Source organism: Xenopus tropicalis, chromosome 1, assembly GCF_000004195.4.
Source record: "Xenopus tropicalis strain Nigerian chromosome 1, UCB_Xtro_10.0, whole genome shotgun sequence".
In the NCBI taxonomy this organism is placed as follows: domain Eukaryota; kingdom Metazoa; phylum Chordata; class Amphibia; order Anura; family Pipidae; genus Xenopus; species Xenopus tropicalis.
The window spans coordinates 213,526,252-213,541,162 of NC_030677.2; the positions used below are offsets into that span (position 1 = coordinate 213,526,252).

A 14,911-nucleotide genomic window follows, 5' to 3' on the forward strand; every position below is an offset into this window, starting at 1 on the left:
GCCCTACTGTCCCCATCTTGTCCTACTGTCTCCATCTTGCCCTACTGTCCCCATCTTGCCCTACTGTCTCCATCTTGCCCTACTGTCTCCATCTTGCCCTACTGTCTCCATCTTGTCCTACTGTCTCCATCTTGCCCTACTGTCCCCATCTTGCCCTACTGTCCCATCTTGCCCTACTGTCCCCATCTTGCCCTACTGTCTCCATCTTGCCCTACTGTCTCCATCTTGCCCTACTGTCTCCATCTTGCCCTACTGTCTCCATCTTGTCCTACTGTCTCCATCTTGTCCTACTGTCTCCATCTTGCCCTACTGTCCCCATCTTGCCCTACTGTCTCCATCTTGCCCTACTGTCCCCATCTTGCCCTACTGTCTCCATCTTGCCCTACTGTCTCCATCTTGCCCTACTGTCTCCATCTTGCCCTACTGTCAGTTATTATTAGTTTTAACTTCCCCTTTAAACAGCGCTCATGGCTCGGCCTGTATCTGGCACTGTCTGTGTTACTCACGGGGCCCCTTCCAACACTGGATACAGCTCTGGGGGCCACGTTAAATATTTACACAAGTCCCTGAGTATAAAGATGGAGGTCTCAGTGTCGGTGCCACAGTATCAGGCCGGGGGGGGGGGTAGATAATCGGGAGCCAATGTTTCCCCCGGTCTCCTCTTTCCCTGATAAGCGAAGCCAAGTCGCCTCCCGGGGCCCAGGATCTTTCCATTGACGTCACCCAGTTGAACTACAAATCCCAGCAACTGCGGTGGAGCCACACCCACAGGATCCTGATTGGCTATCCATTCCACACAGTTCAGGGGTGTAAATACTGGGGGTGCACAGAATCCAGGATTCGGCCGAGATTTGGTTCCATGTGACTGGCCAAACCGAATCCGAACCCTTGGAATCATGTGACTTTTTGTCACATAAACACAAGTTGAACATTTTTCGCCGCACTCTTCTCTTTAACCCTTTCATGTACGTTCATGAAGGATTCAGGGTTCGGCCGAATCCCCACATAGCGGATCAGGGCATTGATAGTGAGTATGAGGCAGGGTCGGACTGGGCCGGGAAAAAACCCGGGGGGCCCTGGCCCTAGTGGGCACTGGTGGCCCAGATCTGACCCTTGCCCGTGCACCCCAGGCGATGGTGTTTCTCCCCTCAGGGGAGGACGTTGGGCGAGGGCCCCTGCGGGGGGTTAGGGAGGCTCAGTGGGGGCCCCTGGGGGGTGTGAAGGGGGCCAGTGGGGGGTCTGGGTTTTAATATGACAATTTTTGACCCTTATCCATATTTGTTTGTGTGGGAAATGGAGATTGTGGCTAAAGGTGCACCGGTTGGTACAACGCTCTGGGCCGGGGGCAGTTCCCACAGAGAATTGTTGCCCCTGCGTGCCCCTGTTTGTCCCTGTTTTCCCCTGTGTGCCCCTATGTGCCCCTGCGTGCCCCTGTTTGTCCCTGTTTTCCCCTGTGTGCCCCTATGTGCCCCTGTTTGTCCCTGTTTTCCCCTGTGTGCCCCTATGTGCCCCTGCGTGCCCCTGTTTGTCCCTGTTTTCCCCTGTGTGCCCCTGTGTGCCCCTGTTTGTCCCTGTTTTCCCCTGTGTGCCCCTGTGTGCCCCTGTTTGTCCCTGTTTTCCCCTGTGTGCCCCTATGTGCCCCTGCGTGCCCCTGTTTGTCCCTGTTTTCCCCTGTGTGCCCCTGTTTGTCCCTGTTTTCCCCTGTGTGCCCCTATGTGCCCCTGCGTGCCCCTGTTTGTCCCTGTTTTCCCCTGTGTGCCCCTGTTTGTCCCTGTTTTCCCCTGTGTGCCCCTATGTGCCCCTGTGTGCCCCTATGTGCCCCTGTTTGTCCCTGTTTTCCCCTGTGCGCCCCTGTGTGCCCCTATGTGCCCCTGTTTGTCCCTGTTTGCCCCTGTGTGCCCCTATGTGCCCCTATGTGCCCCTATGTGCCCCTGTGTGCCCCTGTGTGTCCCTGTTTTCCCCTGTTTTCCCCTGTGTGCCCCTATGTGCCCCTGTGTGCCCCTATGTGCCCCTGTGTGCCCCTGTGTGTCCCTGTTTTCCCCTGTTTTCCCCTGTGTGCCCCTATGTGCCCCTGTGTGCCCCTGTGTGCCCCTGTGTGTCCCTGTTTTCCCCTGTTTTCCCCTGTGTGCCCCTGTGTGTCCCTGTTTGTCCCTGTTTTCCCCTGTTTTCCCCTGTGTGCCCCTGTGTGTCCCTGTTTGTCCCTGTTTTCCCCTGTTTTCCCCTGTGTGCCCCTATGTGCCCCTGTGTGTCCCTGTTTTCCCCTGTGTGCCCCTATGTGTCCCTGTTTTCCCCTGTTTTCCCCTGTGTGCCCCTGTGTGTCCCTGTTTTCCCCTGTTTTCCCCTGTGTGCCCCTATGTGCCCCTGTGTGTCCCTGTTTGTCCCTGTTTTCCCCTGTTTTCCCCTGTGTGTCCCTGTTTTCCCCTGTTTTCCCCTGTGTGCCCCTGTGTGCCCCTATGTGCCCCTGTGTGTCCCTGTTTGTCCCTGTTTTCCCCTGTTTTCCCCTGTGTGCCCCTGTTTGTCCGTTTGTCCCTGTTTTCCCCTGTGTGCCCCTATGTGCCCCTGTGTGCCCCTGTGTGTCCCTGTTTTCCCCTGTTTTCCCCTGTGTGCCCCTGTGTGTCCCTGTTTGTCCCTGTTTTCCCCTGTTTTCCCCTGTGTGCCCCTATGTGCCCCTGTGTGCCCCTGTGTGTCCCTGTTTTCCCCTGTGTGCCTCTATGTGCCCCTGTGTGTCCCTGTTTGTCCCTGTTTTCCCCTGTGTGCCCCTGTGTGCCCCTGTTTGTCCCTGTTTTCCCCTGTGTGCCCCTATGTGCCCCTGTGTGTCCCTGTTTTCCCCTGTGTGCCCCTATGTGCCCCTGTGTGTCCCTGTTTGTCCCTGTTTTCCCCTGTTTTCCCCTGTGTGCCCCTGTGTGCCCCTGTTTGTCCCTGTTTTCCCCTGTGTGCCCCTGTTTGTCCCTGTTTTCCCCTGTGTGCCCCTGTGTGTCCCTGTTTTCCCCTGTGTGCCCCTGTTTGTCCCTGTTTTCCCCTGTTTTCCCCTGTGTGCCCCTGTGTGCCCCTGTTTGTCCCTGTTTGTCCCTGTTTTCCCCTGTTTTCCCCTGTGTGCCCCTGTGTGCCCCTGTGTGCCCCTGTGTGTCCCTGTTTTCCCCTGTGTGCCCCTGTTTGTCCCTGTTTTCCCCTGTGTGCCCCTATGTGCCCCTGTGTGTCCCTGTTTTCCCCTGTGTGCCCCTATGTGCCCCTGTGTGTCCCTGTTTGTCCCTGTTTTCCCCTGTTTTCCCCTGTGTGCCCCTGTGTGTCCCTGTTTTCCCCTGTGTGCCCCTGTGTGTCCCTGTTTTCCCCTGTGTGCCCCTGTGTGCCCCTGTTTGTCCCTGTTTGTCCCTGTTTGCCCCTGTGTGCCCCTGTGTGTCCATGTTTTCCCCTGTGTGCCCCTGTGTGCCCCTGTTTGTCCCTGTTTTCCCCTGTTTTCCCCTGTGTGCCCCTGTGTGCCCCTGTTTGTCCCTGTTTGTCCCTGTTTTCCCCTGTGTGCCCCTGTGTGTCCATGTTTTCCCCTGTGTGCCCCTGTGTGCCCCTGTTTGTCCCTGTTTTCCCCTGTTTTCCCCTGTGTGCCCCTATGTGCCCCTGTTTGCCCCTGTGTGCCCCTATGTGTCCCTATGTGCCCCTGTGTGCCCCTGCGTGCCCCTGGGGGGAATGGGCGTAGCCTGGGCACGGAGCTATGGTCTGACATGGGGCCAAGTTTCGCTCTCCCGTGGGAACGTAGTGACAATGCCAGTCTGGGCCGTTCCCGCCAGAATATGCTCTGCTCGAGGTGTTTCATGGGTCCGACTCAGTACAACTCTCAGGAAGGGCCCAATTGTTTCTCCTAATATCATTATTCCCGTTGCCCAAGGACAAGTTAAATGGATTTCTCCCTTTATTGCCCTTTAGGCAGGAAGAGGCGGATGTGCCGATATATTTTGTGCGCAGTCAGAACTGACAGTTGTTTATATATAAGGGTGTGTGTAACTGCACATAAAGCTCATTTACCCCTGCCCTGGGCACCTAGAGCACTTACCCCATATGTTATAAAAGGCACTAAGTTTGCCCAGGAGCAGTAACCCATAGCAACCAATAAGATGTTTGCTTTTAAACAGAAACAGAAATGCAACCTGCTGATTGGTTGCTATGGGTAACTGCTCCTGGGCAAACTTAGTGCCTTTTATTACATAAGGGTTGAAGAATTTTGCCCCTTTAGGGCAAATCCCTGTAGCACTTTCTATAATATCTCAGTCTCTGTTTGTTCCCCCAGAAAAGGAGCGGCGTCTGCGGGCGAATGACCGGGACTACAACCTGAAATTCAAGTATGCGGTAAGGTGATTGGCTGGGAGGCAATGGCAGCGGCAATACAGTGTGCTGATTGGTCCATTATGGAGCCAATCCCAGTGCATTCTGGGGCATCCTGGGGTATATTACAGACCATTCTTATCTGCCCCGGGCAAACCTAAACCCAATACCCCACCCCACAGGGTCTCTCTGCCAAGGTTAAAGGGAAAGTTCACCTTTAATATGATGCAAACTGTGATATTTTGTCTTTATTTATCCTTTGGATTTTTTTTTAATTTTTTGAACACAAGCTCTGGTTGCTAGGGTGCCAAACATTAGCAACCTGTCAGTGACTGGATAATAATTATGACAGGATCTGAGGCTTTATATTTATCTCACATCCCTCTGTCCCCTGAATGAGTAACTTTTTGCCTCATATGAACTGGTTTCATTATTTATTTTGTATAGTTCTTTAATTATTTGCTTCTGTCTCTTTGCAGCTGTCAAATGGGGGTCACTGACCCCGGCAGCCAAACCCTATTGCTCTGTGAGGCTCCAGTTTTATTGTTATTGTTACTTTTTATTCCTTATCTTTCTATTCAGCCCCTCCCCTATTCATATTCCCATCTCCCCTTTAAACCACTGCCTGGTTGCTAAGGTAAATAAGACCCTAGCAACCAGCTGCTAAAACACCAAACAGAGAGCTGTTGAACAAAAAGCTAAATAACTGAAAAACCATACAAAATAAAAAATGAATACCAATTGCAATTTGTTGTATTAATTTAAAGGTGAACTACCCCTTTGAAGGGTTAAGAGTCCAATCAGGAGGCAACTAATTTTAAGGGGACACACACCCTCAGATTCTTTGGGGCCCCCCTAACTTTATAATAGGGAAAGAATTGGCACAACAGGACTTGACTTGTCTCCTGCTTTCTGGGTGTCGGGGTCACTGACCCCGGGAATGAATTGAATGACACGTTGGAGAGTGACGGTACAGCAGGGTTTGTATCCCCTTTAAAGACTGAGGAGGAATAGGAGGTTACTGTGGGTGCTGGGAGTGCGATTGTTATAGAGACTCAGAGCCCATTCCCACTGTGCGTGTTGTGTTACTGGGGGCCGCGTTGTGCAACAAACCACAATGTCACAATCTCTCTCTCCCACGTGACACGTCTGTGAACTGACAGGAGTCGCGGTTGTGACACTCGTTACTTCTGACTCCTGAGCCGGTTACAGAACTGCTGCTTCCCTCCCGCCCAGCGCAGCTTCCATACTGAATATACCGTGCCAGGAAGCAGAATAACCACTGGCACTTGCCCTCTTAGTACTGTAGCCGTATGGCCAGGGTTGTCTCTAGTAAGGCAAGATGTAGGCAGTGGGGTAAGTTAACACCAGGGCAATATGGCACCTGTAGGGCAAGATGGGGACAGTAGGACAAGATGGAGGCAGTAGGGCAAGATGGGGACAGTAGGACAAGATGGAGGCAGTAGGGCAAGATGGGGACAGTAGGATAAGATGGAGACAGTAGGACAAGATGGAGACAGTAGGACAAGATGGAGACAGTAGGACAAGATGGAGACAGTAGGACAAGATGGAGACAGTATGACAAGATGGAGACAGTAGGGCAAGATGGAGACAGTAGGACAAGATGGAGACAGTAGGACAAGATGGAGACAGTAGGGCAAGATGGAGACAGTAGGACAAGATGGAGACAGTCGGGCAAGATGGAGGCAATGGAGTCTTTTCAGTCAGTGATACAACCCTGTTGGACCTTGAGATATTGTAAGCTGCACCCGGAAAAGCAGCAGGTTGGGCAATGATGTAAAGCAATACCGTCACTATTGTAGCTCTACTGTCCCCATCTTAGATTGTTTCCATCTTGCCGTTCCGTCTCCATCTTGTTCTGCTGTCTCCATCTTGTTCTGCTGTCTCCATCTTGCCCTACTGTCTCCATCTTGTCCTACTGTCTTCATCTTGCCCTACTGTCTTCATCTTGCCCTACTGTGTCAATCTTGCCCTACTGTCTCCATCTTGCCCTACTGTCTCCATCTTGCCCTACTGTATCAATCTTGCCCTATTGTCTCCATCTGGTCCTATTGTCTCCATCTTGTCCTACTGTCTCCATCTTGCCCTACTGTCTCCATCTTGTCCTACTGTCTCCATCTTGTCCTACTGTCTCCATCTTGCACTACTGTCTCCATCTTGCCTTACTGTCTCCATCTTGCCCTACTGTCTCCATCTTGTCCTACTGTCTCCATCTTGCCCTACTGTCTCCATCTTGCCCTACTGTCTCCATCTTGTCCTACTGTCTCCATCTTGCCCTACTGTCTCCATCTTGTCCTACTGTCTCCATCTTGCCCTACTGTCTCCATCTGGTCCTATTGTCTCCATCTTTCCCTACTGTCTCCATCTTGTCCTACTGTCTTCATCTTGTCCTACTGTCTCCATCTTGTCCTACTGTCTCCATCTTGCGCTACTGTCTCCATCTGGTCCTATTGTCTCCATCTTTCCCTACTGTCTCCATCTTGCCCTACTGTCTCCATCTTGTCCTACTGTCTCCATCTTGCCCTACTGTCTCCATCTGGTCCTATTGTCTCCATCTTTCCCTACTGTCTCCATCTTGCCCTACTGTCTCCATCTTGCCCTACTGTCTCCATCTGGTCCTATTGTCTCCATCTTTCCCTACTGTCTCCATCTTTCCCTACTGTCTCCATCCTTCCCTGCTGTCTCAATCGTGTTCTACTGTCTTCATCTTGCCGTATTGTCTCCATCTTGTCCTACTGTCTCCATCTTGCTCTACTGTCTCCATCTTGCCCTACTGTCTCCATCTTGTCCTACTGTCTCCATCTTGCCCTACTGTCTCCATCTTGTCCTACTGTCTCCATCTTGCCCTACTGTCTCCATCTTGTCCTACTGTCTCCATCTTGCCCTACTGTCTCCATCTGCTCCTATTGTCTCCATCTTTCCCTACTGTCTCCATCTTGCCCTACTGTCCCCATCTTGTCCTACTGTCTCCATCTTGTTCTACTGCCTCCATCCTTTCCTGCTGTCTCAATCGTGTTCTTACTATCACTAACGTGCCCTATTGTCTCCATCTTGTCCTACTGTCTCCATCTTGCCCTACTGTCTCCATCTTGCCCTACTGTCTCCATCTTGCCCTACTGTCTCCATCTTGTCCTACTGTCTCCATCTTGCCCTACTGTCTCCATCTTGTCCTACTGTCTCCATCTTGCCCTACTGTCTCCATCTTGTCCTACTGTCTCCATCTTGTCCTACTGTCTCCATCTTGCCCTACTGTCTCCATCTGGTCCTATTGTCTCCATCTTTCCCTACTGTCTCTATCTTGCCCTACTGTCTCCATCTTGTCCTACTGTCTCCATCTTGCCCTACTGTCTCCATCTGGTCCTATTGTCTCCATCTTTCCCTACTGTCTCCATCTTGCCCTACTGTCCCCATCTTGTCCTACTGTCTCCATCTTGTTCTACTGTCTCCATCTTGTTCTACTGCCTCCATCCTTCCCTGCTGTCTCAATCGTGTTCTACTGTCTCCATCTTGCCGTATTGTCTCCATCTTGTCCTACTGTCTCCATCTTGCCCTACTGTCTCCATCTTTCCCTACTGTCTCCATCTTGTCCTACTGTCCCCATCTTGCCCTACTGTCTCCATCTTGCCCTACTGTCTCCATCTTGCCCTACTGTCTCCATCTTGCCCTACTGTCTCCATCTTGTCCTACTGTCTCCATCTTGTCCTACTGTCTCCATCTTGCCATACTGTCCCCATCTTGCCCTACTGTCTCCATCTTGCCCTACTGTCTCCATCTTTCCCTACTGTTTCCATCTTGTCCTACTGTCCCCATCTTGCCCTACTGTCTCCATCTTGCCCTACTGTCTCCATCTTGTCCTACTGTCTCCATCTTGCCCTACTGTCTCCATCTTGCCCTAATGTCCCCATCTTGCCCTACTGTCTCCATGTTATCCTGGTACTAACTTGCCCCACTACCCACATCTTGCCTAGTGCCCTGGTTCTATGGCTACTGTACTAAGAGGGGCAGGAATCCCATATGTAGCTGGGGGGGGTAGTTCCCAGAGAGCCGTGGGGGGGGGGTAGTTCCCAGAGAGCCGTGGGGGGGGGGGTTAGTTCCCAGAGAGCCATGGGGGGAGGGGGGGGTAGTTCCCAGAGAGCCGTGGGGGGGGGGGGGGGGGTTCCCAGAGAGCCGTGGGTGAGACGGTTATTGCAGAGTGAGACCTGGGAATGTTGCAATTTGTTGGTCACCGATTCAGCACTTGTGTAATGAGCCAAGTTTGGGAGTCACTGCTCCCGGTGTCGGATACTGAGAATAAATGAATAAGTGAGGGGCGGCACTGAGACACCTGCATTGCTATTGTCACTGAACACTATGGAACCAACAGCCCCCCCCCCCCGCTACTATAGACTTCCTACCCCCACTGTTATTATAGGGGATAATAATACAGAGACACCAATATAGCAGTGGGGATAATAGCACCCCGGTCACTAACAGCATTTCATTTTCTCAGTCCCTAAAAATAACTGTGACCCTAATTCACTGATTGAAAGGAAATGTTTTTGTTTTTAGACGAACGCAATCAAGACCTGCAAGTACAATATCTTCACCTTCCTGCCCCTGAACCTCTTTGAGCAGTTCCAGCGAGTGGCCAATGCCTACTTTGTCTTCTTACTCATCCTACAGGTAATGGTCCAGCCGCCTCCTCCTCTCCTTACTGGGGCAAACGGGGCAAACGGGGCAGTTTGTATCCAAGTGAAGGGGAAGTGTAACTTTGCTGTTGGGCAGTGACAGGAAGAGAAGCTGTTGGGCAATAGAACTAATTATATTTAGTGAAAGGTTCTCCGTATAAATGACTGAGTGGGAGTAACAGTGAGTGACTGGGGGGCCTGACTTGCCCACATGTTGTTGTGACTATGAAAATAACATTTAGTAGCCATTTCTGTAACTGCCGGATACAAAGGGGGGCAATGTAAGTGCAAATGTTGCTACTACTCCAGTAACCTCATAGCAACCGGTCAGCAGGTCTGTAATTGTATATTTGTACATGTTTAAGGGGCCCCCAGGGTGTTAGCAATGACCAAGTAATATAGCGACACCCCAATATCTCTCTCTTTCCCTCACAGCTCATCCCGCAGGTCTCCTCCCTTTCCTGGTTCACTACAGTCGTGCCCCTCGTGCTGGTATTGGCCGTATCTGCCGTGAAAGATGCCACCGACGACTATGTAAGTGCCATTCCGGCTGCGCCACATCCGGCGCTACGGTTATTAATGAGACAGGGATCGATACTCAATAAAACCAGTTACCGTATCATAGGGATCAGGTCTCAGTGGGTGAAGCCTTGCACTGGGGCCCCAGTAGGGGGGGATCAGTGGGGGCAAAATAATGAGTAGCCGGTGGCAATTATATGAACCCGTTCTCTCTCTCGTTCCAGTATCGGCACAAAAGCGACAATCAGGTCAACAACCGAACGGTGCAAGTGCTCAGCAATGGCCAGTAAGTACCGAGATATTCATATTGGGGCAACTGAGCTCACTCTCACTTTGGGTCACTTGGGTAAAACATGACTTATTTGTGGGAAAATGCCTTGTGGGGGGGGGGGGGGGGTATTTCCAGCAGATTTGCAGCTATAAGTGACAATGGCAGACTGGGCACTTTGTTACCTTCGAGATATCTTCATACCCTCGGGCAACAGAGTACCTGAATAGAACCAACTTCTCACATAATTGTGCAAAAATGAATGAAGGTCCCCATACACAGGCCAATAGTAGTTGCCGATATGGGTCCCTTGGACTGATTCAGCAGCTAATCGGCCCATGTATGGGCACTGAAATCGGGCAGATCTCGATCGGGCAGGTTAGCAAATCTAGTCGGATCCGGGACCGCATTGGCTCATTGATTCAGTCCCCAGACCGACTTTACCTATACCCGCCAAGCGATCAAATTACCCTGGATTCTCCCAATATCACCCACCCGTAGGTGGGGGATATCAGGAGAAGATCATCAAGCAAGCGGATCTGCCAGTGTATGGGGACCTTTAGGAATAATTTCATGCAGTGACGTAAAAGGGTATTTCCAGGTATTCTGTTGCCCGCGGGTAGCAAGAAATCTGTGGGTGACAAAGTGCCCGTCTGTCATTGCCCTAAGGGCTACAGCACATAGGGCAACTGCCAATGATGTCAGGAAGGATCAGAGATAGTTAAATGCCCCTCTGTCTGTCTGTCGGTCACGGCATCTGTTGGCCGGTCATTTGGCTTTGGCCCGACACCCACAGCAAATATGCAGGTCATGGGTGGGTGTGGACCAAGCTTTCCCTGCCACCCGTGCCAACTAACTGTGCCCCTCTTCTGCCGCGGACAGCCACTAATTATAGGTGCACGCCTGCCCCACCCCGCCACTGATGGAGGACGCAGCTCAGCAGACTGGGTCGGGCAAGGGTAGCTAGAGAGCAGGTTAGGGTAGAATTTTTTCCGACCCGCACATCACTAGGCTGCCGCACACGGAGGGGTGACGGGGGTAGGTCTGATTCTTATTGCCCCATGTAAGTCGCTCAGGGTGGTTTCCATTTAATATTATTATGAGTGCTAATGGGGTATTTTAGCTGCCCTGATCTCTGGTGATTTAACTGCCCTGTGTGCCACAGCCCTAATGGCTTACACTTTTTGCACAGGGGGGTTATTAAACTTCTCTAATGTGCTTAGGACAGGTACCAACAGTACTTGCTGTGTCAGGCAGCATGGGGGGGGGGGGGGTTCAGGTGCTTCCCTGGCAACTAAAATACCCTGTCCCATAACTGCCCAAAAAAAAAGCAGGTGTCCCGAAGGCTGGGGAAGGTTTCAGCTCAGAACAAACTCATTGGCAGAAATGCTCCCATGCCCCACCTAGTGGTAGATATGAGAATAGCACCCAAGTAAGAGACGTGGCGGGACTTGGGAGATAACATTGAGTAGGAGAAACAATCACGACTCAGGCACACTTTACTGCTGCGCTGCAAGTTGGAGTGATATCCCCCCCCCCTCACCCCCAGCAGCCAATCAGCAGAACAATGGGAAGGGAGCAAGATAGCAGCTCCCAGTAGGTATCAGAATAGCACTCAATAGTAAGAAATCCAAGTCCGGCTTGGGACTCCTCCAGTTACATGGGAGTAGGAGAAACAATAGGTTAGCTGAAAGCAGTTCTAATGTGTAGCGCTGGCTGAAAACTCAGACTCAGGCACACTTTACTGCTGCGCTGCAAGTTGGAGTGATATCCCCCCCCTCCCCCCCAGCAGCCGATCAGCAGAACAATGGGAAGGGAGCAAGATAGCAGCTCCCAGTAGGTATCAGAATAGCACTCAATAGTAAGAAATCCAAGTCCGGCTTGGGACTCCTCCAGTTACATGTGAGTAGGAGAAACAATAGGTTAGCTGAAAGCAGAGGGAGATTGGATTCCCTTACCCGGGGGAGATTGGTATCCATCCAGCAGTGTTTGGGTGCCAGCGGCCATTTCTTGGCACAATGTGTAACTCTCACATGTTCCTGTTCCCTGTAGGTTTACGAATGAAAAATGGATGAACATTCAAGTGGGGGACATCATAAAGCTGGAGAATAACAACTTTGTCACGGTGAGTCTGTGCCCAATGGCAGAAAAGCAGAGAGTTGGTATAGTGCGGCCCCCAGGCAGATCCATAGGGAAAGTGTCCTTATTTCATTGGCTGAGAACTGCCAGAGGGGAGGGATATCCTGTATAATGGTCTTTCCCTTCCTTTCATTGGTTGGGGATCTACTCATGGGAGTATTTTCTTAATTACGGACAGGAACAGTCAGTATAAACCTCTGTGATTGTTTCATTGGTTGGGAACTGACTCAATAGGGCAATATAGATATACTATACTATATATACTATAAAATGACACCCTATATATCTGCTGTAGAGCTGGAGTGCCTATCCTGTGCCCCTTTTGTTATTGCATTGGGACTCCCTGTACCCTCGGCAAGAGCTGCTGTATTACAGTTGGCCAGTACTGGTGTGCAGCAGCCTCCCACTCTGTAACATGATATACTAATGGCCAATGGCCAACTTTCCCTTAGGTTTAGCCAATGGGGAATAGAAGGGCCCGTTCCTACTGCTGTTTCATGGATGTCTTGTGTTTAGGCAGATCTGCTGCTACTGTCCAGCAGTGAACCCAATGGGCTGATCTACATAGAGACAGCGGAGCTGGATGGGTAAGTCTCGTGTTTAGCCTGTAGGTAAAGACTCTCTCTCTCTCTCTGGCCCCTCTGCGTCTGTCTCACACCCCTTCTTCTATGCCCCAGCAGTTGTCTCTTTAATTCAATCTCTGCACTCTTTTTAACCCCTCCATGACTTTTCTAACTCTCCATTCATCTGTCCCCTGCCGGTTATGTACGTATATCCAGTGGGTACAGTATCCCCCGTGCCCAGTATATTTATATATACACATGTCTCTTGTTTCAGGGAAACCAACCTGAAAGTGAAGCAGTCGCTGACTGTGACCGGGGACCTGGGAGAAGACCTGGAGCAGCTCTCGCGGTTTGATGGTTGGTTTATCACTTGACTTACAGTCTCAGTCCCTGTTACACTAATGCTGGGGTGTCCGACTCTCAGCCCCTCAGGCCTTGCTGCCAGCAGAACTCACTGCTATAATGGACTAACCCTGGGGTAGCCATGGGCATAAACCTAATGCCTTAGGGGTGTGGTGCCACCACGTGCCACCATGTGCCTATAGATCTGTATAGACCACCATTGATGTACCTAGCACAGAATTCATGGTTACTGCTATGGAGATAGTGGGCAATTATCCACTGGTGATTAGTCAGTTAGGGACATAGAGCAGCCCAGGAGTAGTTGGTGCAGTTGGTGGCACAGCTCAGTTGGGTTGCAGTGAGCAGATAACATTAGGGCTGGACAGAGGGGGCTATGAGTTAATAAAACAAAAGATGAGATCGGCTAGGATTAGGGATGTGTCAGGAATTTGGTTTGTGATTTAGAAGAGTAGGTTAAAAGGAAAAATAACAAACCCTGTTTATGGGCAGGGAGAATACAGGAGTCTAGAAAGCTGGTGGGACATCCCATCCATGGTGGCACGAGGGCACCAACACTGACGGGTACAATAACATGGTACTGTGCTCACTTTGACTTCTTCTGCCTTAAGGGGAGGTTGTGTGCGAGGCTCCAAATAACAAGCTGGACACCTTCACTGGGACCCTGACGTACCAAGGGGAAAAATACTCCCTGGACAATGGGAAGATCCTTCTCCGCGGCTGCACACTACGGAACACGGACTGGTGCTTTGGCATGGTGATATTCGCAGGTCAGGAGAACATTGAGTGGAGATGAGGGGATTTGGTCATATTCACAGGTCATTAGAGGGGTGAATTCAGGGGATTTGTGGAATGTTCATGGGTGAGACCTATTTAGTAGTGTTCTGGCATGGTGATATTCATTACTCCAGAGAAGGAGAACATTGAGTGGAGATGAGGGGATTTGGTCATATTTACAGGTCAGGAGAAGGGTGAATTTAGGGGATTTGTGGAAGGTCCAAGAGATCTATTTAGTAGTGTTGGTGATATTCATTACTCCAGAGAAGGAGAACATTGAGTGGAGATGAGGGGATTTGGTCATATTCACAGGTCTGGAGGAGGATTACTAGTGGGAATCAGGAGATATGTGGGACTATTGTTGGAATAAGGCTGGACCTTTTGCTTACTTGATCCATTTTTAAATTTCAAACCAGGCCCTGACACTAAACTCATGCAGAACAGTGGCAAATCCACCCTGAAACGGACCAGCATAGACCGACTCATGAATATCCTGGTTCTGTGGGTGAGTACAATCAGTCATTGGCAAGACATCAGTACAGGGGAGGGTGGGTACCAGCTATATTTCCGCATATAATATCCAGTGATCGAACGCAAATGGATTTGAGACAAAAATGGCCTCACTGAAATGGCTTGTCCCCAGGGACCTGAACCATAGAGAAGGCTTTGTCTGTTATATGAGGAATTGGGCAGACATCATCATCACAATATCTGCTCTTATTATTATGGTCATGGTATTATTAACCTCATTCCATTGTGTTGTCTGTGCCCAGATATTCGTATTCCTGGCTGCCATGTGCATCATTTTGGCCATAGGGAATGGCATTTGGGAGTCAAATCAAGGCTACTACTTCCAGGTCTACCTCCCGTGGGCTGAAGGTGTGACCAACGCAGCCTTCTCTGGGTTTCTGATGTTCTGGTCCTACGTCATCATCCTGAACACTGTGGTGCCAATCTCTCTCTATGTCAGGTAATGGAATGTATGTGGCTTTGTTTATTTTCAGAAGAACCTACCTGCTTGTGTATGGGACCAAAACAATTGCCCTCCTCAATCAAGGATCGGGGCTTCGTCAGTTTGGAAGTTAGGTTGGAAAGCCTGAAGGGTGTGGGCCCAGCCTGTTTACATGGGGTCCCTTGGTGATCAAAACATTTGCCAAGCATTTGGTTCAGGCCAAGTTTGCCTACAATTGGGTTGGAGAAATTGGGTATCCCCCAAAAATTCTAGTAAAGACCCTTTGCCCTTACATATGTACTCATTGGTTTGCCATCACCTCTCCCTCCTCTTA

At 50.7% G+C, this 14,911-nt stretch overlaps 1 protein-coding gene across 4 annotated transcripts in view; it reads left to right on the forward strand.

The window, feature by feature from the left end:
- Positions 1–14,911, forward strand: part of LOC100490503 (phospholipid-transporting ATPase ID) — a 48,735-nt gene that overhangs the window by 23,030 nt on the left and 10,794 nt on the right. For all 4 annotated transcript variants that reach the window (XM_031894981.1, XM_012966648.3, XM_004910331.4 and 1 more), the window contains exons 3-12: positions 4,277–4,335; positions 8,881–8,994; positions 9,435–9,533; positions 9,743–9,804; positions 11,839–11,911; positions 12,442–12,512; positions 12,763–12,845; positions 13,460–13,618; positions 14,042–14,130; positions 14,399–14,595. In XM_031894981.1, the coding sequence (XP_031750841.1) occupies positions 4,277–4,335; positions 8,881–8,994; positions 9,435–9,533; positions 9,743–9,804; positions 11,839–11,911; positions 12,442–12,512; positions 12,763–12,845; positions 13,460–13,618; positions 14,042–14,130; positions 14,399–14,595 (1,006 nt within the window). The remainder of the gene's footprint in view (positions 1–4,276; positions 4,336–8,880; positions 8,995–9,434; positions 9,534–9,742; positions 9,805–11,838; positions 11,912–12,441; positions 12,513–12,762; positions 12,846–13,459; positions 13,619–14,041; positions 14,131–14,398; positions 14,596–14,911) is intronic.